General features: G+C 40.5%; 1 protein-coding gene across 1 annotated transcript in view; it reads left to right on the top strand.

Annotated features, from left to right (window-relative positions):
• LOC140197951 (low-density lipoprotein receptor-related protein 1-like) overlaps positions 1-26186 on the top strand; it is a 2495129-nt gene that overhangs the window by 2343109 nt on the left and 125834 nt on the right. The window contains exons 69-70 of the mRNA XM_072258609.1: positions 15852-15968; positions 24920-25026. Of these exons, the coding sequence (XP_072114710.1) occupies positions 15852-15968; positions 24920-25026 (224 nt within the window). The remainder of the gene's footprint in view (positions 1-15851; positions 15969-24919; positions 25027-26186) is intronic.

The raw sequence follows: 26186 nt of genomic DNA, 5'->3' as shown, positions 1-26186 counted from the left end.
GCCCAACGGTCCGCCAACTTGTGCTTACCCTGTAGTCCTAAATTCCGGATGAGGACTCGGTCTCCCGGCAATAGCTGGACGAACTTTACCTTCTGATCATACCTCCTTTTATTCCGCTGGTTCTGCTTGGTGGCTGCCGCCTCAGCCAACTCGTACGCCCTTTTCAACTCTCTCCTCATATCGGACACGTACTTCAGACATGGCTTCGAAGGTATTTCCCCCGCTTCAGTCCCAAAACACAGATCAATGGGCTTCGGGCCTCCGCAATAATCCCGGCATCTTTCAACTGCCGCAAGTGCTGCCGCACATCCTCCACATCTGCTGGGGCCAACCGCCGCGACCTCTCCCTAAACGGGGTGTCATTTGTTACCCGAATGGTGTGCCGAGTGCTCTTGGAAAACCCTACATCAAACTCGCCCTGAGAAAAGACATCCCCTAACTTCAGCATCTTCTCCACCAGCCTGCTCTTATACGCCGGCGGTACAGGGGAGTTTTCAAAATTAAAGGCCTCCTCGGTCAGCCGCCCCCCGTCTCCCAATAGTTCTCTTCCAGTGGGCTTCACAGGGGCGCTGGACATCACCGTCACCGGGAACAAGTGCGCGAGGGGCATCCCGCGCTTAAAGGTGATCTCCCTCTCCGTTATGTTCCGTATCATCACCCCCATCCGCCGTGCCTGTACAGCTGAGGGCCTCTGCAATTCAGGTCTCACCAGCGCCCCAGCCGGGAACCAGAACTCCCTTTCCAGGTCGTCGGGGGCGTCTACTAGCAGGGCCTCTCCCGGCGGCAATCCGGGGAATCTGGGGGTTCCCATCACTAATGCCGCCTCCCCTGGCTGTATCACCTTAGGCCTCGCCTGAGTGCACCACACCGTCCCTCGTTTGCACTCCGGGTCCAGCCCCTGGGGGTCACTCACTCCTTCGTACACTCCTCGGAACACGGGGTGTACCGAGAGGGTCTCCAAAAAGTTCTCCCCCCCCTTCTTCTTACAGGCTCCCAAGAGCCGTCGCACCAGAGGGGAGTTAGTCCCCACCAACAGGGCAGCACCACCGGTCTCCACCGGATCCGGACAAACCAACACCAGCGTCTCAAAGGCTTCCGATACTCCCACATCTCCCTCTGAAAATTCCACTCTCACTGACAAGTATCCATCGTACGGGTAATCACCATCACTTATGCCCCAAATCTCCAATGCGTTAAACGGAGTTACTGCCAAATGCTTCAGATATTGGTTGTAGAACGACCGGTACAGTAAGGTAACCTGCGACCCGGTGTCAAGGATGGCTTTCGCAAAGATCCCCTCTATCCGTAGGGACACGCTGGAACGGGGTCCCACCAGCCCATCAGGAATTTGGGCTTGTTTGTTCCGGGGTTCCATAGGGGTTTTCTGGGAACGTGTTCCTCCCGAGACTCCAGTCCGTTCCCTCACTGAGCCTCTCTTAAGTTTCCCGACACCTCTCCCTTCTTGGTGGCCTGGGGGCCCTCCCCCCTCGGCGCATTTCGTCTCTCACAATCCTTCCGTAAGTGGCCAGCTTCCCCACAGTGGTAGCACGCCCCCGGCCACTCACATTTCCGGCGGAAATGCCCCTCTCTCCCACAGTTATAGCACCCACTACTCGCCGCCTCTCTCCTCCCGATACGGGCCCCCGAGGACCCCTTGGATTTCTCTGGTCTCATCCCGGCTACCACCTCCTGAACCGCTGAAGACCGTCCCTGAGGGTCCGAGCCCCCTGGTCGGCCCAAAGCACACTCCTCGGCCCGTACCTCTCGGATCAGCCGTCCGAATGATGGAGGGGAGCTCTGCTTAAATGACTGCCGAGTTAACGGCTGCCATTATCTCCCTGGCGAGAAGGGTTGAGGTGCACCGCCCGAAGCTGAGAATTTTCTCGGGAGCCAAGCCCACCCCGGAAGGGGAGGATGACTATGAGACCTGGGTTGAAGATACATCCCAATTGTTAGAGGTGTGGCCAGTTTCGGATGAGGAAAAGAGACAGCGATTGGTGGAAAGCTTAAGGGGCGGGGCAGCCCGGGTGGTCCGCGATCTGAGAGCGGCACGCCCCTTGGCTTCCCTATCGGAGTGTTTAGAGTGTTTGGTCTAGGGGTATGATTCTCGCTTGGGGTGCGAGAGGTCCCGGGTTCAAATCCCGGACGAGCCCCCACTTGTAACGTTCCGTTATTTTGGCTCGTGTATGTCTAGGGGAAATCCCGCCCAGCACCTGCTTCAGCAGTCCCCTCAGGGTCAATCGTCGCCCGAATCAATCACAAACATCAATCATCAGCCAGCACACCCAGTAAATTTTAACACATACACTTTATAGATATTACTAATTCTAGGGCATTAATATACATGTGATACAGAGAGGAAAGTAATGAAAAAAAAAGGCGCCAACACTTATTCAAAGTCCAAGTTCTTCGCGCGCTACCGTTGGAGCTCAAGTTCGACGTCAGACGACCACCCGAATTCCGTCGACCCACGGCTCGGGACCACCCGAAGTGATCGACCGGAGCCTCTCCGCACGTCCGCCGTCCTCCTCGTCTTTCCTCCCGACACACCCCGCCAAAACTCAGTCCACAGTCATATCATACAGCATGGCATCCGAAAACAAAACGATACATAACCACCCATTGGCTAATAGCACCCTCTTATCACCCTCTAAACCACAATAAACTGCTAGCGCAAACTCTCTGCAGCGTTAAAACACAACAAAGCCGCATTCCACAGATTAACATAACAAAAATCGCCATTTTAAATGTAACAAAAGAAAGACCCCGTACATTGTTTTACAACATTGAATCACAGTGGATTTAATTTGGCTTTTTTGACACTGATCAACAGGAAAAGATGCTTTTGTGTCAAAGTGAAAACAGATCTCTACAAAGTGATCTAAATTAATTACAAATATAAAACAAAAAATAATTGATTGCACAAGCATTTACCTCTCCACTGCCCCTTTTAATATGACATACCAAATCATCACTAGTGCAGACAACTGGTTTCAGAAGTCACATAATTAGATAAATGGAGATCTGTTTTTGGAAACCTGTGTGCAGTCAAGATGTTTCAATTGATAGTAATGAAAACATATCTGTATCCGGAAGGTCCAACTGCTTGTGAGTCAGTATCCTGGCAAAAACGACACCATGAAGACAAAAGAACACTCCAAGCAAATCTGCAAAAAGGTTATTGAAAAGCACAAGTGAGCAGATGAATACAAGAAAATTTCCAAGTCACTGGATATCCCTCAGAGTACAGTTGTCAACCATCAAGAAATGGAAAGGATATGGTACAGCTGCAAATATGCTAGAGCAGGCTGTCCTCAAAAACTGAGTGACCAAGCAAGAAAGGGATTAGTGACGATCACCACTACTGACAACTCTGGAGGTGATAGAAGCTTCAGTGCCTGAAATGGCAGAGACTGCACATACAACAACTGTTGCCCATTGTTTCACTAGTTGCAGCTTTGTGGGAGAGTGGCAAAGAGCCATCCACGATTGAAAAGAACTCAAATGAAATCTCAACTAGAGTTTTCCAGAAAGCATGTGGGAGAATCTGAAGTCTGCTGCAATAAAAATTGAGTTTAGCCATCAGATTAAACCAAACACTGCGCATCATCAAAATCACACCATCCCATACCCCTACAGATGAAGCGTGGTGGTGACTGCATCATGCTGTGGGATGCTTCACTGCCGCAGGTCCTGGAAGGCTTGTGAAGGTAGTGAGTAAAATGAGTGCAGCAAAAGACAGGGAAATCCTGGAGGAAAGCCTGATGCAGTCTGCAAGAGAACTGTGACTTTGGAAAAGATTTGTTTTCCAGCAAGACAATGACCCCAAGCATAAAGCCAAAGCTACACAGGAACCAACAAAGTTAATGTCCTGTGAAGTGGCCAAGTCAGGGTCCAGACCTCAATCCAATTAAAAATTTGTGGCTGGACTTGAAAAGGGCTGCTCACTGATGATCCCCATGCAATCTTATGGAGCTTGAACAGTTCTGTAAAGAAGAATAGGGAAAATTGCAGTGTTCACATGTGCAAATCCACGCAGTCTCAAGGCTGTAATTGCTGCCAAAGGTGCATCTACTAAATACCAATTTTAGGGGGGTTATTATTTATGCAATCAATTATTTTTTGTTTTATATTTGTAACTAATTTAGATCACTTTGTGGAGATTGTTTTCACTTTGACTCGAATCTTTTTCTGTTGATCAGTGTCAAAAAGCCAAATCAAATCCACTGTGATTCAATGTTGTAAAACAATAAAATATAAAAGCTTCAAAGGGGGCTGAATAGTTTTTACAGGCGCTGTAAATGAAGTGAGCCTTCTTTACACTTGTACTCAAATCCTCTTACACAAAAAAAACAGCACCATTTGTCTTCCTAATTGCTTGATATAAATTCAGGTTAACTTTCAATGATTTACCTAGAAAGACATGCAAATCTCACTGGACCTTTCATTTCTTACAATATAAAAAATACTCTGCCTTTTTAGTTCTTTCAAATCAGGTGGATGTTAAACTTTTCAAAGTCTTTTTTCATCTGTCCATAGCTCTTAGAAGATTTTCTGTAGCATCTTCACATCCCACATTAATTCACAGTCTGGGTATCATCAGCAAACTTCGATATGTTAGATTAGATTCAACTTTATTGTCCTTGTGCCAAGTACAGATACCAAGCCAATGAAACGTAGCTGGCATCTGACCAGAAATGCAAAGAATAGTGTTATTTACACTTGTTCGAGCCAATGCTAATTTCTTGTGTAGCCCTACAACATCTAACCAGTGGCATCCTCTCAATCAAAAAATATGACACAAAAGGGAACTGATTTCACATCATATACTGTAAACCAATGATAATAAAACTGATTCTGATTAATTTATTCTTTTCCTTTTTTTTCTCTTATTTGGCCAATGCTCAATTTATATTGGTAATTTACTCCCAATCCCATGAACACTGTTCTAATAATTTTAAGTGAAAGATTTCATTTGGTTTAACTCTTTTCCGAATCCATCCTTCCGATCTCTGAAGTTTCTTACTTTTCTAACTTAGCAAGAAGTTTTTCAGTGATTCTCCAATACAGAAAGTTGCATTATGTGGATTAACTGGCTAACTCAGTGATAGTCACAAGTGACTATTGGTTATGTGTTGTCGTAAAAGATAAATATTGCAGCATGTTTTTTCATGTATTATTCTATTTAATAGCTATGTATGGGCATACCTTAATATCAATAATCAGGGCAGATAATGAAGTGGACAGTATATGTTTTGCTTCATGGTTGGTATAAAAAGCCACAATGTAGGTAAGTAACTGCAAAAATGATCCAGTAGGTTTGGAATTTTAATGATATCTTAGACAGATGTTCAGAGGAATAAATAGGAAGAAGAAAAAAATTAAAACCTTATAGTTCAGGATAATGTGCTCCAATCCATTTTCAATATTTTTACAAATTAGTACTGAATTTGGACTGTAATGCATTGGACTTAAAACATTAACAAGTATATGAGGTGAGCAGTGAGGTCCACATATTGCTGCAGAAAAGAGGACCACACATGGAGTTCCATAAAGCTTTGGCTTTGTCTAAAGCTAGAAGTTAGTTAAAGAAACCACAGATTGAATTATGCTTCCACATCAATATTAAGTCTGCAATAGTTACACTAAAGCTTTTGTCTGACTTGGCAAAACTACACCTTGTGTGTTGGCACCAACATATATGTGAACATGCATGCTCTGGAAACAATGCAAAGACTCAACTCCATGAGTAATGTTGTAGAATGGAATGTGACCTTTGAATGAAGATTGAGAGTGATAGTTATAATTATATGACAAAAGACAAAATCTTCAAATTATGCCAAGGTGTGGTACAAAACAAACCAGAAAAGCCAATCATAAACACAGAGCTTATGCAGATGCTGGAAATTTTGAGCAACACACACAAAGTGCTCGAGGAACTCAGCAAGTCAAGCAGCATCTATGGGGAAGGGGGAATAAACAGTTAATGTTGCGGGCCAAGAACCTTCATCAGGAAAGAAAAGAAAAAGGAAAAAGGCTGCAATAAGAAGGTATAAGAAGGAGGGGAAGGAATATAAGTTGGAAGATGACAGGTGAAACCAAGTGAGGGGGAATATAGATGTGTGGGGAGGGGAGATGAAGCCAATGGTGGCAAAATAACTGAGAACAAATGATAGAAAGTTCCTCTTCATACAAAACTGCTTTGGATCATCTGTGGCCACAAAGAACTTTTGATATTTTAAGCAGTGATTGTGATAGAGGTGTTGCTATGGTTATCCTTGAACTACAGCCACTTTTCAAGATGAATCAGATTATATGCCCAAAGAACAGGTAGTTATAATGCTGTGATGTGCATGGGTTCAGTGAAAGAATTGAGATTGATGTAAAAATCATTCCTTCAGTATCAGTGGGTCTAAATCCTGGAATATTCTGCTACATGACAGCTTTCACCAGAAGGACTGCAAAAGTTCACTGAGATAGCTCATAGCCATCTTGTCATGAGCAACTACATATTGGCAGTTAGCATTGGCCTTCACAGTTATGGTCATATACCACAAATGAATAAAATAAACACCTTTTTATATTTATGTAAGTGACTTTACAGTCACTTATTTGTTACTTCTAAACTTGATCATTCGAACAGATACCAGGGTTTTCTCCTTCAGTCAACCATTCACCAGATTTAGGTCATCTAAACCTTTCTTCATGTTGGCATTCCGCAACCAAACTAATATTCAGTCATTTTCTCTTTGCATACTGATTTAAACTAGTTCCTTAGGCAATGACTTAATTTGTAATTCTCACCTTTATTTTCAAATTGCATTATGGTTTCACTGTGTCTATCCCAGGAAGTTTCTCCAGTTTCTACTTCTCACTCAGGTGTCCATGTCCTTCCAAAACTTGTGTATTCCTCAGCTGGATTGTCCCATCATCATCAGTTGTACCATTGGCTTCCAGAATGTCCATTTAAAACATTTCCATTCTTTTGCCCTTTAATCTTTTGCTTAGCACCACCACTCATGTTTGCCTGGAGTATTATCCACAGGTCAGAACTTTCTAACCAAAAAATGGATGTACTTGAATAGGATTGCAATAAATATGCAGCAGGTTGTATCCCTGTGTCTGAGGGGCAGATGACCTATGTTACCTTCAGTTAATAGAAAAATAATATATAATCTTAAAGAAACATATGGTGCAGAGTACACAGCCTTAGAACAGAGGGATGTACATTTAGAACAGAGGAATATCTTTAGCCAGAGAGTTGTGAATCTGTGGAATTCTTTGCCACAGACAGCTGTGGAGGCCAAGTCATTGGGTATTTTTAACACAAAGGTTGATAGATTCTTGATTAGTCAGGGCATGAAGGGATACGAGGAGAAGGTAGGAGACTGGGGATGAGTGGGAAATGGCTTAATTCTGTTTGTATATCTTACGGTCTTAAGGTCTAATGATACACAATTTTTGCCCAGTTCAACATTTGAAACGTGAGGATAAATTTTGTCTGGGGTACCCAGAATGAGAGTTTTAAAAATAAGGGATTGATCATTTAGATCCTATAACAGTAGAATTTTTTTTAAATCTAGATGTTTGGCTATCTAGAGTATTAAACGTATAGAGTAGTGCAGCAAGGGTTATTGAGGTAGATCAGCCGTTATCTTATTGGATGGCAAAGCAGGTATGGGGAACTGAATGGCTTATTCCTGCTTCCACTTCTCAAGTTGCTCCTTTCCAATAATCCATAATATCTGCAACCAAGCTTTCTTTGTCATTTATATCCTATTTTCATCCTCTGTGACTGCAACAAACATTGTTTGACCAAATATCCAAAAAGCTTCCTGAGATTATTTATATTTTACTATATGATCTTGTTATATGTTATCAAAGAATAGATGCTTGAGACAGTTATGAATAATCACATCACTTTGAGTTCTTACTATTTGTAATGAAATTCATGAAAATCTTTGCATCAGTTTTGACCTTAATTAGTTCTGATCAATGGCACAATAGATACACATAACATAATCAAATTATATTTTTCAATGTCATGTAGCAGCATCAGTTAGTGATGCACTTGCAGATCATTATAATTATCCCCTAGTTATGTCAGCTTCATTGGACATTTACTTTGCTGTGAAGTCCATCGTCACATGTGAAAAGATCTGAAAATTGGCATCAAATAAAGGACAACACCATCACTCATTTTTTATCAAAAAGATTTCTAACCAAGTTATGTATTCATGTTCAGATATTTTTATTCATTAAGTTCACTGAAATTTAGTTTTGGATGAGCATGCATCTTTCTCTGAGTGCCCAATATTGTGATGTAACTTTGATTCTAATTAGCCCAGTTATGTGATGAAAGAGAAAAGCAATTTAAGAGCCTCAGAAGTGATTTTTTTCCTTGTGTGCAGTTTGAAATCCAAACACAAATTATGGTAGGAATTGTATAAATTTTCTGCATTGAATTGTTGCTTGAATTTTCATATTAGTCAAAGTCAAACAATCCAAGAACATACCCTTTGAAAAAGTATTGTTTGATAAATTATAATTTGTATTAAATACAGTCCTTAAATGTGTAAATATAATGATCTGCCTCAATTTTATTAATTCAAATAAATGGTGGCTTATTGCAAAAAATCAGCAAATTCAGTCCAAGTATCAATCACAAGCATACACCACTTGTGAGTAACCCAGTCAGACCTTTCGACATATCCTAGATTTGAACTGAAACTCATGCAACGATGACTTTGTAAAATTCTCTTCACCACATCCTGGGGATATACTTCAACTGGGAGACCTGTCCCACAGACATACTGTATGTAAATGAGCTGGGCGTTATATTAATTGGTGATTTGTAAATTAATTCTCATGTAAGTACCTGGCAAGAGAATGATAGATGGATGAGAGGAGTTAATGAACAAGTGGGAAGGAACATGATATAGAAAAATAAGTACAATGTCTGTGAGCCAACATTGATGATGGGCTGAATTAATTTCATTTACGTCACAAAGAAAAAAGGAAATATGGAAATACTTAGAAAATCTCACGAAGCGTTCACAGCCCTTGTAAAAAAGATTCAGAACTATAAATCTACATTGATGTTTTACAATATTTAAAAACACCATCTATGAGGACACTATTTTCCTGGTGTAGTGCTATCTTCTGATAATCATTGTGTAGCTGGGTTATTTTGATTCTGTCAGTGAGTTCCATCAATCTTGATCCTTCTGGCATGTATCTTGTGAGCTGCCAGTAGAGGAAAATGCCTTGAGAATATTTGTGTATCTAAATTTAGATCCCACTGTTGATCAGCATTAAAGTTTGGCCATTTTTAGCATGCTATAATTGGAATAATTGTTTCTGCTTTAAGTTTAGCTATAATATTTACATGCAATATTCATATAGTTCACACAGTTTTCTTCATAACCATTAAGTTGAGCTTGTATATTCTAATAGTTTACATTAACATTTCATATTGTTTTGTATATTGAAAGAAGAGATCACAGAACATTTTCACTGGATTCAAGACGTTGTCAAAGTTATTAGACATTTTTATTTACAAGCCTGTTTCACAATATTTTTAAGCTGGCCTTTTGGAAACTGACTTACTTACTACCTAATACGCCGCTACTGTTTGGGGCAGCAATGAGGGTCCTCCATCTCCGGCAGTGTTCAGGGCTTCCTTCATCATGTCAGTCGCTTCCTCTCGGTTTTTACCACTATCAGTCATACAAGTCCCAGGTGGAGACTCAGGAATGCCGTTGGCCTCAGACTTAGAAGGATTCTTCATTGCTGTGTCTGTACCAATTTTGTTTATTCAATCAGAGTTGTTAACCCTGAGCTGAACCCTTCCAACATGGAGCCCCAGTGGACCACTCTTAGCCTGGCTTCTACCCTTTGGCCCGTTTAGCATGGGTGACCCTACCAAGCGTCAAGGCATAAGACCTTAACTCCATTCAACATAGCTCTCTAGGTCATTGATGCACACAAGCCTCCAAACCACAACAAAGTTGTGATCCTTTTGGCGAAGCCTCTTGGGAAACCTTGCTTTATCTCAAAATATTGAACATGAATGGATTAATAAACACCAGTAAAGTCTGACAATCATTAATGCTTTGTGGCTTATGCTTCTACTGTGATCTATAAACACTATACTTCTTGGATGTGAGGTGCCATTGGTCTGTCATGAATTATTCACAAGGCCATATACTTAAAACACAATTTGGAATGTTCACTGTCTCTTTCAAATAGCCCCAGCAGGTGTTATGCAGTCTTGACTTCATTTTAAATGACAGTACAAACCAGCAGTATGTTTTTGAAAGTATGAGTGCAAAAATAAATTTGCATTCACATCACAGAACTGTTTAAGAATGACCTGCCCTTGTGCATTCATAGAAGTGTGACAAGTTGTTATGAAGAGTAGTGTTGCTCTTGATAGGGCCAGTGATCATTAGATGACTGGCATTTTATCTTATGTCTGCCAGCAATCAATCTACATCCAGCGACTGAATTTTCAAAGACAATTTCAGCAAAAAAAAATGCATCTCAGGTTCATGGAGTCCAGTTGGTTTCCAAGTAATATCTCATTACTTGTACTGCTAACATGTTGAACTTAATATCATGGTATACTAAAGGTCTATTCAGTTGGAACATATCGCAATTATATTCATCTGTCTTCAATCACCACCTTTCTTTTTCATCAATATGCAAGTGAATAAAGAGAATAACCTTTTATGTTATCAGTGCTGTTCAATGTTCTTTTGTCCTTCCACATCACAGCTGCTTTGTGGGATGTTAGGAACCATGTTATTGTTAAAACTTTGATGTTAAATGTTTAGTCATTTATAAATCATTTGTTGTAAATCATTTCTGAATATTTTGTCATTAGTTACCAGTGACACTCCCAAAGACTGGAGGGGTGGGGATAATATTGTTCCTTTATTCAAAAAGGTTCAGTGTTTCAATTTATTATCAGAAAATGTATACAGTATACAACCAGAAATTCTTACTCTTCGCGGGTGTCCACAAAACAGGAAAATCACCGAAGAATGAATGACAAAAGCTTCAGAACCCCAAAGCCTCTCTCCCCTCCCGTGCACCGGCAGCAGCAAAAGAGTTGACCCTCTCCCCACACACAAAAAAATGCACTGACCGTCCCCCACCCCCAACTTGCAAGCAATAACAAAGCTCCCAAAGAGGCTTTGATCCAGAGTCCATCAAAACCTACAGTTCATCCCAACACTTTGGTATCTCAGACAGGCTGTCTCTCACCAATGAGGAAGAGAGAGGCCACTCTTCCTTTTCTGGTGCAATTGGGAGGGTCAATGCTTGTGAATGGGAGGGGGAGGGGGAGCTTTGGGGTTCAGATGTTTCTGTCATTAATTTTTGGGGAGGGGATTTTTTCTGTTTCATGGATGTCTGTGAAGAGTAAGAATTTCAGGTTGTTTACTGTATACGTCTGCTGATACGAAATTGAACCATCCATTGAATTTTTTGAGCAAAGGAATGACATTATCTCTCCCCATCCCCCACAGTCTTTGGGAATTTTACTGATTGCTAATGACAAAATATTCATAAATGATTTAAGGCAGATGACTTATAAATGACTAAACACTTACTATCAAAATTTTAGCAATGAAATGGCTCCTAACTTCCCACAAAGCAGCTGTGATGTGGAAGAACAAAAGAAAATTAAACAGCACTGATAACATAAAAGAGTTATTTGTTTTATTCACTTGCACATTGATGAAAAAGAAAGATGGTGATTGAAGACAGATGAATATAATTGTGATATCTTCGAACTGAATAGTATACCAAGATACTAAGTTTAATTAGACTGGGAGACCAGCAGCTCGCTATTCCGATGTTACCATCTTCTGCGTCATTTCTCCGAGTCTCCCAACTCAAGGCACTCACGCACTGTCAAAAAGAGACAGAGAGGGAAGTTTGCTTGAGAAGAGGTGCCTCCTTCCAATGGCAGCACACATTGCCTACTGTCTTGACGTTTCAGCCCCCTGCAATGTTTCAAGTGTAACAAGGATAGTCCAAGGAGCTAAAGGGCAGAGAGTCGGACTTCAGTTGCAGGGAAGTCACTGGAAGAAATTCTATGGAAAAGAGTACACAGTTGATGATTGGAGCTGAGATCCTTCATCGGGTCTGGAATGGAAGAAGAGAAGTCAGGGTAGAATAGTAGGGGAGTGAAGGAAGAAGTGCAAGGTGATAGGTGAAACTGGGAGGGAGAAAGGGGTGAAGTTAAGATCTGAAGAAAGAAATAAAGGGCTAGCGAAGGGGAAATCTGATAGGAGAAGACCATGGAAGTAAGGGAAGAGGGAGGAACACCAGAAGAACATGATAAGCTAGTAAGGAGGTAAAGTGAGAGTGGGAAACAAGAACGGGGAATGGTAAAGGGAGGGAACAGTTGTTGGAAATTCGAGAAATCGATTCTCAAGCCAACAGATTGGAGACTACCCAGATAGAATATAACATGTGGCTCCTCCAACCTGAGTGCAGCCTCATTGTGGAAGTAGAGGATGCCACAGAGTGGCATGTCAGAGTAGGAATGGGAAGTAGAATTGAAATGGGTGGCCACCAAGAGATCCTGTTTTTTGTCACAGAGGAGGCGAAGGTGCTTGGCGAAATAGTCTCCCAATCTACGTCAGGTCTCACCAATATACAGGAGCGACACTGGGTACACTGGATACAGGAGATGACACCAACAGATTTGCAGGTGAAATACTGCCTCACCTACAAGGACCCTTTGGACTTCTGAATGTTAGTGAGGGAGGAAGTGTAGGTGCAGGTGTGGCACTTGTTCTGCTTGCAAGGATAAGCACTGGGAAGGAGATCAGAGGGGAGGGACGAAAGGAAGGGAGTTGTGTAGAGAGCAATCCCTGGGGAAAACAGAAAGTGGGTGCAATGCAGAGATGTGCTTGGTGGTGGGATCCCATAGGAGATGGTGGAAATTACAGAAAATTATGTGCTAGATGCGGAGGTTAGTGGGTTGGTAAGTGGGGACAAGGGGATCGCTATCTCTGGTGTGTCAGCGGGAGGATGGAGCGAGGGCAGATGTGCATGAAATGGAAGAGATGTGAGTGATGACACCATTGATCGTGGAGGAAGGGAAGCCCCTTTCTTTAAAGAAGGATGACATTTCAGTAGCTCTGGAATGAAAAGCCTCATCTTGAGAGCAGATGCGGTGGAGATGGAGGAAATGAGGGAAGGGAATGGCATCTTTTCTAAATGACGGTGTGGGATGAAGTATAGACTAGATAGCTGTGAGAGTCAGTGGGTTTATAAAATTTATCAGTAGATAGACTGTCTCTAGAGATGGAGACAGAGATTGAGAAAAAGGAGGGAGATGTCAAAAATGAACCAAGTAAATTAGAGGGCAGGGAGGAAGCTGATGCAGTCGACGAGCTTAGCACAGGTGCAGGAAGCAGCACCAATGCAGTAGTCGATATAGCATAGTGTACCATCACTTGGATTGTCAAGGCCTGGAAAGGAATAGTTAGCATAGTTTTGTTTATGGGATATCATGTCTAATTAAATGTTTAGGTGATTTTCAAAGAAGTAACTGAGGGGGAGAGATGAAGATAGGCAGTGGATGTTGTCTACATGAACTTTAGTAAGGCCTTTGACTAAGTCCCACCTGGCAGGCTGAGTGGGAAGGTTGGCTGGCATAGGATTCAGGGGGAGCTAGCCAGGTGGATTCAGAATTGACTCAACCATAGGTAGCAGAGGATGATGGCTGAAGGTTGATTCTCTGGAAGCCTATGACAAGTTGCATGCCACAAGTGTAGTGTTGGGAGCTCTGTTACTATTTAGGTAAATGATTTGGATATGAATGTACATGGCATGATAAACAAGTTGCTGATGATACTAAATTAGGCGTCTTGTACATAGTGAAGCAGATTAAAAGAACTGCAAAGAGATATTGATCAATTAAGGAGATTAGATGAGGAAAGGTAAAAGGATTTAAACTAATATAGGTATGGAGTGTTGCACTTTGAACAGTCGAACCACAATAGAACCAGGGTATGCAGTCAATTACAGAGCACTGAGTGTGTTGTGGAACAGAAAGCATCTTGGAATACAAGTGAACAGTTTACTAAGAGAATGCATTTAGCTGGCCTTCAGTATTCAGGGCATTGAGTTCAGCAGTAGGGACATTACACTGCAGTCATGTAAATAATCAGTGGGGACACACTTGTAGTATCATGTCTGGTTTTGCTCAGGCTGTAAAGAGGAAAGATGTCAAGTCGGAGAGAGCGCAGAAGAGATTTACGAGAATGTTGCCTGGACTAAAGGCCTGAGCTATATATAGAGATCATTCAGCTGGATATTTATCCCCTGGAGCACAAGAAGATGAGGAGAGACCTCACAGAAATTTATAAATTCATGTGGGGAATGAATGAGGTGTTTGGTCTTTGTGTTTTCATTAGGGTTGGGGTATTCGAAACTAGAGGGCACAGATAGAGGATAAAAGGGGAAAAACTTAAAACAAACCTGCAAGGTAACTTCTTTACAAATGGTAGAGAGTGACTGCCTGAGTAAGTGGTCAGGGTGGATACATTTGCAACATTTAAGAGGCATTAGGATGGGTACAAAGAGGGGGAGGGGCTTTGTGAGATACTGGCTGAAATCAGGTAACTGGGACTAGCAGGTAAGATGCTGTGACTAGCGTGGAGTAGTTGGGCCAAAATCTCTATTTGCGTCCTATATTACCCAATAACTTTATGAATCTAATATAGTTACTTCCAACCTGCAGTGATATGGAATTCACTGTTACTATTCCATTGGTCAGTTATCCTGATTGGGGTCTTGTGAAACCATGGGAGCAGCTGGTGCATATTCCAAGTACTGGTTATGTGACCACTGACACCAGGTAGACAATCTCTGAAGAGTATGTCGATGGCTGGGGTCATCCATCTTGTAAAGACACTGCCCAGAAGAAGGCAATGGCACATGATGATGATGATGAGTATAATGACCAGAGCTCTGAAGGACTAAACACCAGTCAGGCAACACAATAAAACATTTATTTTTGCTCATTGAATTGTGAAATCCACGAAAGTGGCTTGTGCTGCACCTGGAGAAAGGGATAATCTCATGAATAATTACCAACAAAAAGGGAACTCAGTTGTGAAAATTCCTTGGCAAATGAAGTGCAAACATTGCTGAGAGTGTGCCAAATCAAACTGTTTCCATTAGCTGATTTAATGATACTGATCACAGTGAAATTATATTGAAAAGAGAGAAGTTGCTGAATTGGTTGGGTTTTATTTCTTGAACTGAATATTATTAGAACGATTATTCAATTAATTGAAATATATATTATTTACAAAGTAATGAGTATCTAATCACAACAGAATGCCAACCCCAGCGATAAGATGATATCTGATAAATAATTATGTACAACTGATTTTTGAAGGCAATTCATAATGTGCCATTAAGTTAAACTTTAAATTGTAGTGGATATCCTTATGGCTCAATTCTGCTTCTAATAGCACGCACGAAAAACTCTGGTAGATGCAGCAGGCCAGACAACATCTATAGGAAGAGGTACAGTAGACGTTTCGGGCCGGGACTCTTCGTCAGACAAAGGGTCCCAACCCGAAACGTTGACTGTACCTCTTCCTATAGATGCTGCCTGGCCTGCTGCATTCACCAGCACCTTTTGTGTGTGTTGCTTGAATTTCCAGCATCTGCAGATTTCCTCGTTTCTGCTTCTAATGTCTGCTTCTAATGATTCAATGTGAAGAGGTTAATTTGAATGGTTAATAAAGGAATGTGTGCTTCAGGTTTAAATATTTTGAAATTATAAACTTCAACATGACTTAACTGCCTTTCAGATGAAAGAACTTGTGAACCGTATCAATTTCGGTGCAAAAACAATCGTTGTGTACCTGGGCATTGGCAGTGTGATTATGATAACGACTGTGGAGATAATTCTGATGAGGAATCATGCGGTAAGTTGACCATTTGCTTATTTATGTGAAAACATTCCCAGTATTGACAGTACTCGTAAAATCGATCATTTATTATTCTGTTGCCTGGACAACACAGCATTGCACACACATTCTATGCTGAGAGTGTTAGTGATTTCAGTGAAAATCATTGAAAGTAGAGGAAGAAGAAAATTATTATGGAGGAGTTTATTGGAGTCCTGGAAACACACACTGATTTGAAAATATCAGTGATATTTCTGAGATGAAAGGAATATAGGAAGAGATGCAAAGTTAAAGATAGGCCAATGTCCATGAGCATCATAAGTGTAATCATTACTTATCAGCATAAATACTCAACATCCTATTTTGTACACATACATTGAATGGCCACTTTATTAGAGACACCAGCTCATTAATGCAAGCATCTAATCGACCAATCTGAGTTGCGGCAGCAACTCAATATATAAAACTATGCAGCCATGGTCAAGAGGTTCAGTTGTTGTTCAGACCAAACATCAGAATGGGGAAGAAATGTGATCTAAGTGACTTTCACCATGGAATGATAGTTGGTCCCAGACGGTGTGGTTTGAGTATCTCAGAAACTGTTGATCTGCTGGGATCAGTCTTTAGAGTTTACAGGGAATGGTGTGAAAAACAAAACAAGAGTCCAGTGGGTGGCAGTTCTGTGCTCGAAAATGTCTTGTTAATGAGAGAGGTTAGAGGACAATGGCCAGACTAGTTCAAGCTGACAGGAAGGCAACTGTAACTCAAATAAACAAATACATTATAGTGGTGTGTAGCAGAGTAACTCTGAATGCACAACACATCAAACCTTGAAGTGGATAGGCTGCAGCAGCAAAAGACCATGAACATACACTTTATGACCACTTCATTAAGTAGAGGAGGTACCTAATGAAGTGACCACTGAGTGTATTTATCTCAGTTATATTTATTATTTCCTTTTATTTCTATAAGTTATCTCCTTTAATATCTGTAAACTTTATTTACTAACGTCTGAAATTTCCACCCATTCCCATATGAAAATCACATGGTTGTCACTTTTTTAGGTTTTTGGATTTCATTTAATTCTTTAGGCTTTTCCATTAGGTAGTCAGGGTCCCATTTCCATTTTACCATCACAAGCAAGAGAAAATCTGTAGATGCTGAAAATCCAAGCAATACACACAAAATTCTAGAGGTACTCAGCAGGCCATACAGCATCTATGGAAAAGAGTACAGTCAACGATTTGGGCTGAGACCCTTCATCAGGACTGCTAAGTTCCTCTAGTGATTTGTGTGTGTTGTTCTGCTTTGCTGTATCTAGGTTCTTTGCTTTAACTTATTCACAGGGTTCGGGCAGCGCTGTCAAGAGTAGCATGTATTACCTGTCGCTACTTTCCCTTGAGAAGTTAGTGCTGAGCTTCTCTCTTGAACTGGATTTAAGATGTTCCCATAGAGCTGCTGGGTAGGAAGTACCAGGACTTTGACCTAGTAATAATAAAAACTGACAATAAATTTCTGGTTTGGATCATATGCAACTTAGAGGGGAACTTGCTGTTAATACCCATTGTCCTCTTTCTATGTGTTATTCAACGTGTGTTCAGAAGATATTTCCAAAGAAATCTTTATATTTTCGGTATTGCATCTCCTTGGCTATATAAATTGCAATCATAGAGGTAAAAATAATGACTGCTTCTGGTGGTAGATGGAGTGCTGAACAATTGGGCCCTCTTCTCCTGAATTTAATTGAACATTGAAAATATGGTTAGACCTGCGCTTATCTATGCAAGTGAAGAATTTTCCGTCATATTGTCTTGTATACAGTGAGATAACTCTGGAGTGTTAGTGTTTGTGCTACTCTAGAGGATACTAAAATTTTGACCTGCTCTTGAAGCCACAGTTTTATATGCCTAGTTCATTTAAATTGCTAATCAATGTTGTTTTTTTATGCACAAAGAATCTGTTGTCATGGTAACAGACTATCTTGGTTAAACTTGCAAAATATATGTCTCCCCTGACAAAAAAAAAATTCACCAGCTGCCCCTGCAATGACTTAAGAATTTTCTAAGGCAGAAGTTTGGAAAGTTGCCCTTAAATAACTTTGAATCTTTTGAGCAAGCCTTCTATTTTCACATCAATGTGAGTTTCCAAAATGCCAATAAACCCCACCGTAGTTATCAAACCACTCCCCAGATGCAGCATGTACTGCTTCAAAGAAAACAGGTAAACATGACATAGCTGACTTACTGAGGCTAGTATCAACTTTCCAAGTCAGTATGTTCAGGTCTCGATTGTTTTAATTCAAAGGTACCAAGTGAGCAAGCAGCTGCTCTGGAATGTACATCAAGGATCAACTTTATTTGCCATATACACTTACATGCATTGGGAATGTGCTGTGGTATGTTAACATGACATACAACAAAAACCAACATTCAAAAATTATGAAGATAGAGGCTAAAGTACTAACATGGAATAAAATCCTTGAAAAAAAATAACAGAATGGAGATGGCGAAAAATATGAAGTAGCTTATTTGGATAAAATAGTGGATTTTAAAACATTTTCTTCTGATTATATATGTATATTCTTAAACTTGCAGAGAAATCGGACAGAAATTCTCCATGTAGGCCTTCCTGTCCATGATGCTACTTTTCAAAAACATTTTTAATGTATATCTTCAAGTTGTTCAGTGATAATATTGCACACATACAAAGAATAATTAGAAACAGCTTCTCTCCAATGTGGCATTTTGATTTTTTGTTAATTGCCGTGAATAATTTTGTTGCTAATTTGATTTAAAAATATATAAATTAAAGTATGCTTTAATTGGCACCACCTAAATCTTTCTGCAACTCTGTGAGATTAGGCATTGAATATCAAAATAAAATCATTAATGGCTCAGGGTTCATTAGATAATTAGTAAATCTTTCTTCAAATTAACCAAGAAAATAGTAAAACATAAACGTGAGAAATTCTGCAGATGCTGCAGTTCAAAATACTTGGTTGAGGTTTTTACATCTTATAGAAAATGTTAAAGCGAAAAATAAATACCAGAAGCACTCAGCAGATCAGCCAGCATCTGTGGAGAAAGAAACTGAGTTAATGTTCTTTGCCAGCATTTCCAGTTCTGATGAAGCGTCTTTGACGTTACCTTGGTTTCCTTTCTATATTTGTTGCCTAACTTGCTGAATGTTCCAAGATAACCTTTCACATTGCCAGATTTCTTTTTCAAATTGCTATGTGGAATATATGCCAGAGTAGATGGAAGGGAGGCTGCGGAGTTGTCTGTCATTGTCCTTAGACTTGCATGTTATTGGTGAATCTTATGTATTTTGTCAAAGAGAGCTTTGTGAACATTAACAAAAAGCAATCAGGGTCAAATTGGAGATTTAAGTAGTAAACTTCACTTATTTTAGTCAATTATGTCATGAAGAATGTCCAAAGGATCAGATTTTGACAACCCGTATGCTTCGCAGGTTTCAGCAGGTGACATAGAGAAGACAGCACAAGATTGTGAAGGCATGAATATGAGAATTTTAAAATTAGGCTTTTGTGGAATTAAAAATCAGTTTCAGTCAAAGTTCAAAGTTGAAAATATATTTATTATCGAAGTATGTATACTTCATACAACCTTGAGATTCGTCTCCTGACAGGCAGCCACAAAACAAAGAAACCCAATGGAACCCAGTAGAATAAAAGAGGACCATCAAATGCTCAACATGCAGAGAAGAAGAAACAAATCGTGCAAACAATAAAAGTAAGCCAATTGCATTCAGAACTGAAGTTCACAAAAGTAAGTCCACTGCCAGGCACCAGAGCAGCCAATTCAGAGCCCCATTAGTTTCAGTTCAGTGCAGAGACGAGTAAACCTCACAGAGCAGCAAGCCTGCCCCTCGCCTCTGAACCCGACACGCCGACCTTTTATGAGCAGAAAAAAATAGAAACTACAGATATTGGAAATCTAAAATAAATTTTAAAAGAAAAACAGAAATTGCTGGAAACACTCATCTATAGAAGGAGAAACAGTTATGTTTCTGGATAAAGAGCCTTCATTGGAAGCATAATTTTTTTCAATTAATGAGATAGTACAATTTAGGATATCAGCTTAAAAATTTTAGATGAGTTCAAGGTATCTGATTTGTGTTCTGTAGCAACATATTATAGATTGCTTTTGGTTAATGAGGTGCAAGGCAGTATTCTATATAATCAGGAAAGTCCATTTATTGCTCTTAAAACATATTTGTTTGTCATAACAAAAGATACCATAAAGAAGTAATGAGCTTGTATTTATGTAGTACCTCCCAGCAGGAAACCCCAAAGCATTTACAACAACAAAAATTACATCTGAATTATATTCACTCCTGTGAAGAAAAAAATGTCTAATTTCTGCACAGCGAGGTTCACTAGATGAAAGTCATCAAACTTTTTGACAGATAAAAGAAGTAAAAAAGTCAGTCAGCCATTGTGCATTGTGGGCAAAGTGCCAGATGCTTGAGTGGCACATTTATTCACTGTGACTAAATTTCCTTTTGTCTACAGAGGATGGAGCATTCCATATTTTCAGGCTTGCCCTTGGCCATCTGACTCACTGCAACAACTGCACCAGCCTTTTTTTTCTAGATTGTGTGGTTGTAAGCAGTAGTCTCTCATTCAACCTTGTAAATGTTGAACTCTTTAAGAACTTTTTTGACCTGATTGCTACATCAGGGCATTGCCCTTACATTTTTACATAAGAAACAGAAACAAACATAGGCTATTTGGCACCCTGTGCCTGCATGATTTATTTGCCCTGGCATGTCTTCTTTGCATTAACCCCATTCTGTTGATTTTCTTAATATCTAAAAATTCTATCAATCTCCATCTCAGATATACTCAGAGACTGAGGTTTCACTGCCCATTTTGGATACAAATTCCCAAGATCTACCACCCTTCGAGGAACGACATACTTTCTCAACTGTGTCCTGAACAGCTGACCCATTATTTTGCAGCTTTAACCCCTGATAACAGTTACTTCAGGAAAAGCAAACTGTACATACATCCTGCCAAGCCCTATAGGAATGGTCAATAAGATCATATCTCATCCTTACGAAGTCAAGTGACAACAAATTCACCATCCCAGTTACCAATGTGGTGAACTCTTATCATCACTCCTCCGATCAAATGTTTACATAAGAACATAAGAAATAGGAGCAGGAGTAGGCCATCCGGCCCATTGAACCTGCTCCATCATTCAATAAGATCATGGCTGATCTGTCCGTAAACTCATCTCCATCTACCCCCCTTTTCCCCATAACCCTTAATTTCCTTACTATGTAAAAATCTATCTAACTGTTTATTAAATATATTTAGTGAAGAAGCCTCAACTGCTTCCTTGGACAGAGAATTCCACAGATTCACCACTCTCTGGGAAAAATAGTTTCTCCTCATCTTCGTCCTAAATTTTCTCCCCTGAATCTTGAGGCAATGTCCCCTAGTTCTAGTCTCACATGCCAATGGAAACAACTTTCCTACTTCTATCTTATCTATCCCTTTCAAAATTTTGTATGTTTCTATAAGGTCCACTCTCATTCTTCTAAACTCCAGAGAGTATAGTCCCAGGTGACTCAATCTCTCCTCATAGGTTAACCCCTTCATCTCTGGAATCAACCCGGTGAACTTCCTCTGCACTGCTTCCAAAGCCAGTATATCCTTCCTCAAGTATGGAGACCAGAACTGCACACAGTACTCCAGGTGCGGCCTCACCAGTATCCCTGCTCTTGAATTCAATCCCTCTCGCAATGAAGGCCAACATTCTGTTTGCCTTCTTAATAACCTGTTGTACCTGCAAGCCAACTTTTTGCGATTCATGCACAAGCACTCCCAAGTCTCTCTGCACAACAGCGTGCTGCAATCTTTCACCATTTAAATAATAATCTGCTCTTCTATTACTCCTTCCAAAGTGGATGATCTCGCATTTACCAACGTTGTATTCTATCTGCCAGACCCTGGCCCACTCACTTAACCTATCTCTATCCCTCTGCAGACTCTCCACATCCTCTGTACAATTTGCTTTTCCACTCAGTTTAGTGTCATCAGCAAATTTTGCTACACTACACTCAGTCCCTTCTTCCAAATTATCAATGTAAATGGTAAACAGCTGTGGGCCCAGCACCGAGCCTTGCGGCACCCCACTCACCACAGACTGCCAACCGGAGAAACACCCATTTATACCAGCTCTCTGCCTTCTGTCGGTTAACCAATCCACTATCCATGACAATACACTTCCTCCGACTCTATGCATCCGAAACTTATTTATAATTCTCTTGTGCAGCACCTTATCGAACGCCTTCTGGAAATCCAAGTATACGACATCCACCTGTTCCTCTCTATCCACTGCACTCATTATGTCCTCAAAGAACGCCAGTAAGTTTGTCAAACAGGACAGACCCTTTCTAAATCCAATGGAACCACTCCCTTCTAAGTGTTTCGCTATTTCTTCCTTAATGACAGCTTCAAGCATTTTCCCGACTGCAGATGTTAAGCTAACTGCCCTATAGTTGCCCATCTTTTGCCTACATCCTTTTTTAAAAAGTGGCGTGACATTTCCTGTCTTCCAGTCTGCTGGGACCTGCCCAGAGTCTAACGAGTTTTGATAAATGATTACCAACTCGTCTACTATAACATCCGTCAATTCCTTCAGCACCCTGGGATGCATCCCATCAGGACCGGGGGACTCTGGGATGTATCCCATCAGGACCAGTTTATCTTTTCTTAGCTATTTAGTGATATTTATATTTCTTAAATTGACCTTTGTGCATAGCCTTTGACAGACAGTCAACAAGATGCTACCAGCAAAGCCTGTGAGTCACCAGCATTGTTACATAGACAGTAGACTAGTTCTTACAAGGATCTTTTTGGTAACCTGTTAATCTCAAAAGGCTCCAGGACTTTTTATTTAAGTCTATTAAGGTCATTTTTTTCTTTCAATCTTTGCTCTTTCTTGGAGCATATGATGCAGCTTTCACAGGTGTACTGAAAGGAAGAGTGAGCATTAGTCTAATAGACATGTGATCAGGGTTAGCAACCATGTTGTTCTGGGGCCATTAATTAAGATAGTAAAGGTTTTTTGTTGTCTGTCAAGGCCAAGTGAGTTGATAGGGATTGAAACAAGAAAGCAAAAATCATCCCCATTGCCCCAAGCTTCATTATCATGGAATTATGTGAGATGTTAATACATGTATCTGGAAAACTGTTCTGTGATATTTATTGATTTGCTTGTGTACGCGTCAGAGAACTTGATCCATGATTCATCTGGTGATTGAGAGACAAATGTATGTTATCTACAAAGAACAGGTCCCAATGAATGTACTTGTCAAATATTTACCAATATGTCATTCACCCAAAATTTAGCAACACCAAAGTAAATGACTAGTTTCTAGAGGCATTGCTTGCAATATAAATACAAGAAGTGGATATGGCATAAGTAATACTTTGGTTTACTGTATATGATTAAATGAAGCAAAGAACAGCATCTGCAGAATTTCCCGTGTTCTATCAAATTCGGTGTTTTTCTTCGGACAAATAATAATCATTTCCAGTCAAAATGTAACTTTACAAATTAACAGCTACACTGGCACAGATAAGATGTGTTAGGCTTTGAACAGAGCAGTACAGCACAGTGCAGGCCTCTCAGCCCATGATGTAGTGCCAACTCTGTAACCTACTCCAGACTCAGTCTAACCCTCCCCTCCCGCATAGCCCTCCATTTTTCTTTCATTCATGTGCCTCTCTAAGAGCCTCTTAAATGTATGCGTCTCTGCTGCCACCCTGACATCATGCACCTGCCACTCTGTGTAAAAAAAAATACCTCTGACATCCCCCCATGCTTTTGTCCAAACATCCTGAAGTGTTTGACATACAATACTGTGCCAAAGTCTTAGACACATATATATTGCTATGGTGCCTAAGACTTTTGTACAGTATCATATTTGTCAATGCAGAGCGGAGAGCGAGTTTGTAAACCTGGCAGGAGCAAAGAATATTGGGAATGGTGAAGGAGAAGCACTGGGGGATGGGTGTGGGGACAGGTGGCAGAGAAGGAGTGTCAGAAATGGTGAATGCAGTGGGTACAAATATACCCAGCCCTGAGACACCAGGCAAAGTCATTTCATTCCAAACAATTGGTTTATTGATCATTACAGAATGTCTCTCTGGTACCTCCCGCTCCCTCTATTTTCTCTTCCCCTTTTCCCAGCCATGAATCCCCTCTCCCTAACCATGATTCCCCTCTCCCTGCCCCCTTCCCACTATCAGTTCACAATAGAGACCCACATCAGAATCAGGTTTGTCATTAGTTACATGTCATGAAATTTGTTTTTCTTTGAAGCAGTAGTAGAGTGCAATACATAAAATTATCACAGCACTTTGCACAAGTCTTAGGCACCCTAGCTAAATATGTGTGTATATGTGCCTAAGACTTTTGCTCAATAATATATCTTGTTTTATTGTGATTTAGAGATTTAGAACAATAACAAGTCCTTCCAGACCAATGAGCCTGCACCACCCAAATATACCCACGTGACCAATAAATCTACTAACGGGTATACCTTTGGAATGTGGGAGAAAACTGGAGCACCGGAGGAAACTGACAAGATCACAGGGACAACATTCAAACTCCTTACAGTGGCAGAACTGAATTCTGCACTGTCCACTTTTTTTTTAAAAAACTAGTGTTTGATTCATGTATTTCACAGCTTTTGAAAAGAAAGCTCTGAATTTTTGTATAGCTTCAGAACCCTTTGCATGGTTAGTTTGAAGTCGTGGTTATTATTATTAAACTTCATTAAGATTATCTGTAAAACTTAGAGTGACATGAGAACACTTTGCATTCAGGCCACTAAATTGATTCAAGTTTGTATAATGATAGAACAAAATCCTTGGAAGGAAACAGATTGTGCAATTAAGAGATTTTAATTTCTTATTTATTATCTATCAGCACTGCGTTCATGCTCCCTGAATGAGTTTACCTGTGCTAATGGCCGTTGTGTTGCTGCCAGATGGAGATGTGATGGAGATTATGATTGCTCTGATAGCTCAGATGAGGTAAGTGCTCATTCTCCGTTTATTTCATTTTAGAGACAAATAGAGATGATTAAGTATTAGGTACAATGTGTGCCATCTATTTCAAGCCCTTACTAGGGCCCACACTGTGTCCAAGCTTGTTCAGATAATATTCTCATGCCCTGATAATGGCATTCTAATTTGAAGGTCAGGCCCCAAATGTATGCCTTCACCCTACAACAGATCCTATTCTGCTAAGATATGTTTCATTCCATCAGCAAATCCTCATTCTTTTCCACTAAGAATAAATTTCTCAATGTCCCCTCTCTCTCTCTCTGCTTTTTATAGACATTAACACTTTTAAAGATGCCACCTATACACTGCCACACTAATTCCTCTTTCCCATCAGTTCAGCGATTGATGCAACTTCTCTAACCCTACAGAATACTAAATTTAAGAACAGACGTTTAAAAAGGAAACAGAGGTAGGTGTAGGATATCTGGCCCTTTGCTCTTGACTACCATTCATACTTCATCTTTTATATCAATACATTTTCCTTGCTCTATCCCCACGTATAACTCCATGAGTAAGCCTCCATTTCTCTAGGGCACAGAATTCAAAAAATTCACCACTCCTTGCAGGAAGAAATTCCTCCTCTTCTCAGTCTTGTATATCCTATTCTTTATTCTGACACTGAGATAACTGGTTCTAGACTCTGCAAACAGGGAAAGCATGTCTGCATGTAGCCTGCAGGATCCTATAACCATTTGGAAAGTTTTGCTCAGATCACTCGTTCTTCTAAATTCAAGAAAATTACATCCTAGTCTATTCAATCTCAACTCAGATCGCAAACCTGCTTTTCATGAAATTGGACTAGTGCAGGGGTTCCCAACCTAGGGTCAACACACTCCTTGCTTATTGGTATTGGTCCATGGCATAAAAAAAGTTGTGAACCGTTGAACTAGTAAATTTTTGTTGGTGTTCCTCTATGGCAAATTCATGCTTATTTTATGTAAACTATCAAAGGTGTGACCTCACAAAGGGCCTGTATAATTGCAGTAACACACTTGTACCCTGTACTCAAATGCTGTCATAACAGACCAATATATTATTTGCCTCTCTATTTGCTGACTGTTCCGGCTGGTGGCACAGTGACATCAGCACTGGACTCCGGAGCAAAGGTTCCCGAGTTCGAATCCAGT

This window comes from Mobula birostris, chromosome 5, assembly GCF_030028105.1.
Source record: "Mobula birostris isolate sMobBir1 chromosome 5, sMobBir1.hap1, whole genome shotgun sequence".
In the NCBI taxonomy this organism is placed as follows: Eukaryota; Metazoa; Chordata; class Chondrichthyes; order Myliobatiformes; family Myliobatidae; genus Mobula; species Mobula birostris.
The sequence above is the reverse complement of the archived record's forward strand: the minus strand, read 5'-3'. Positions and strand labels throughout refer to the sequence as shown.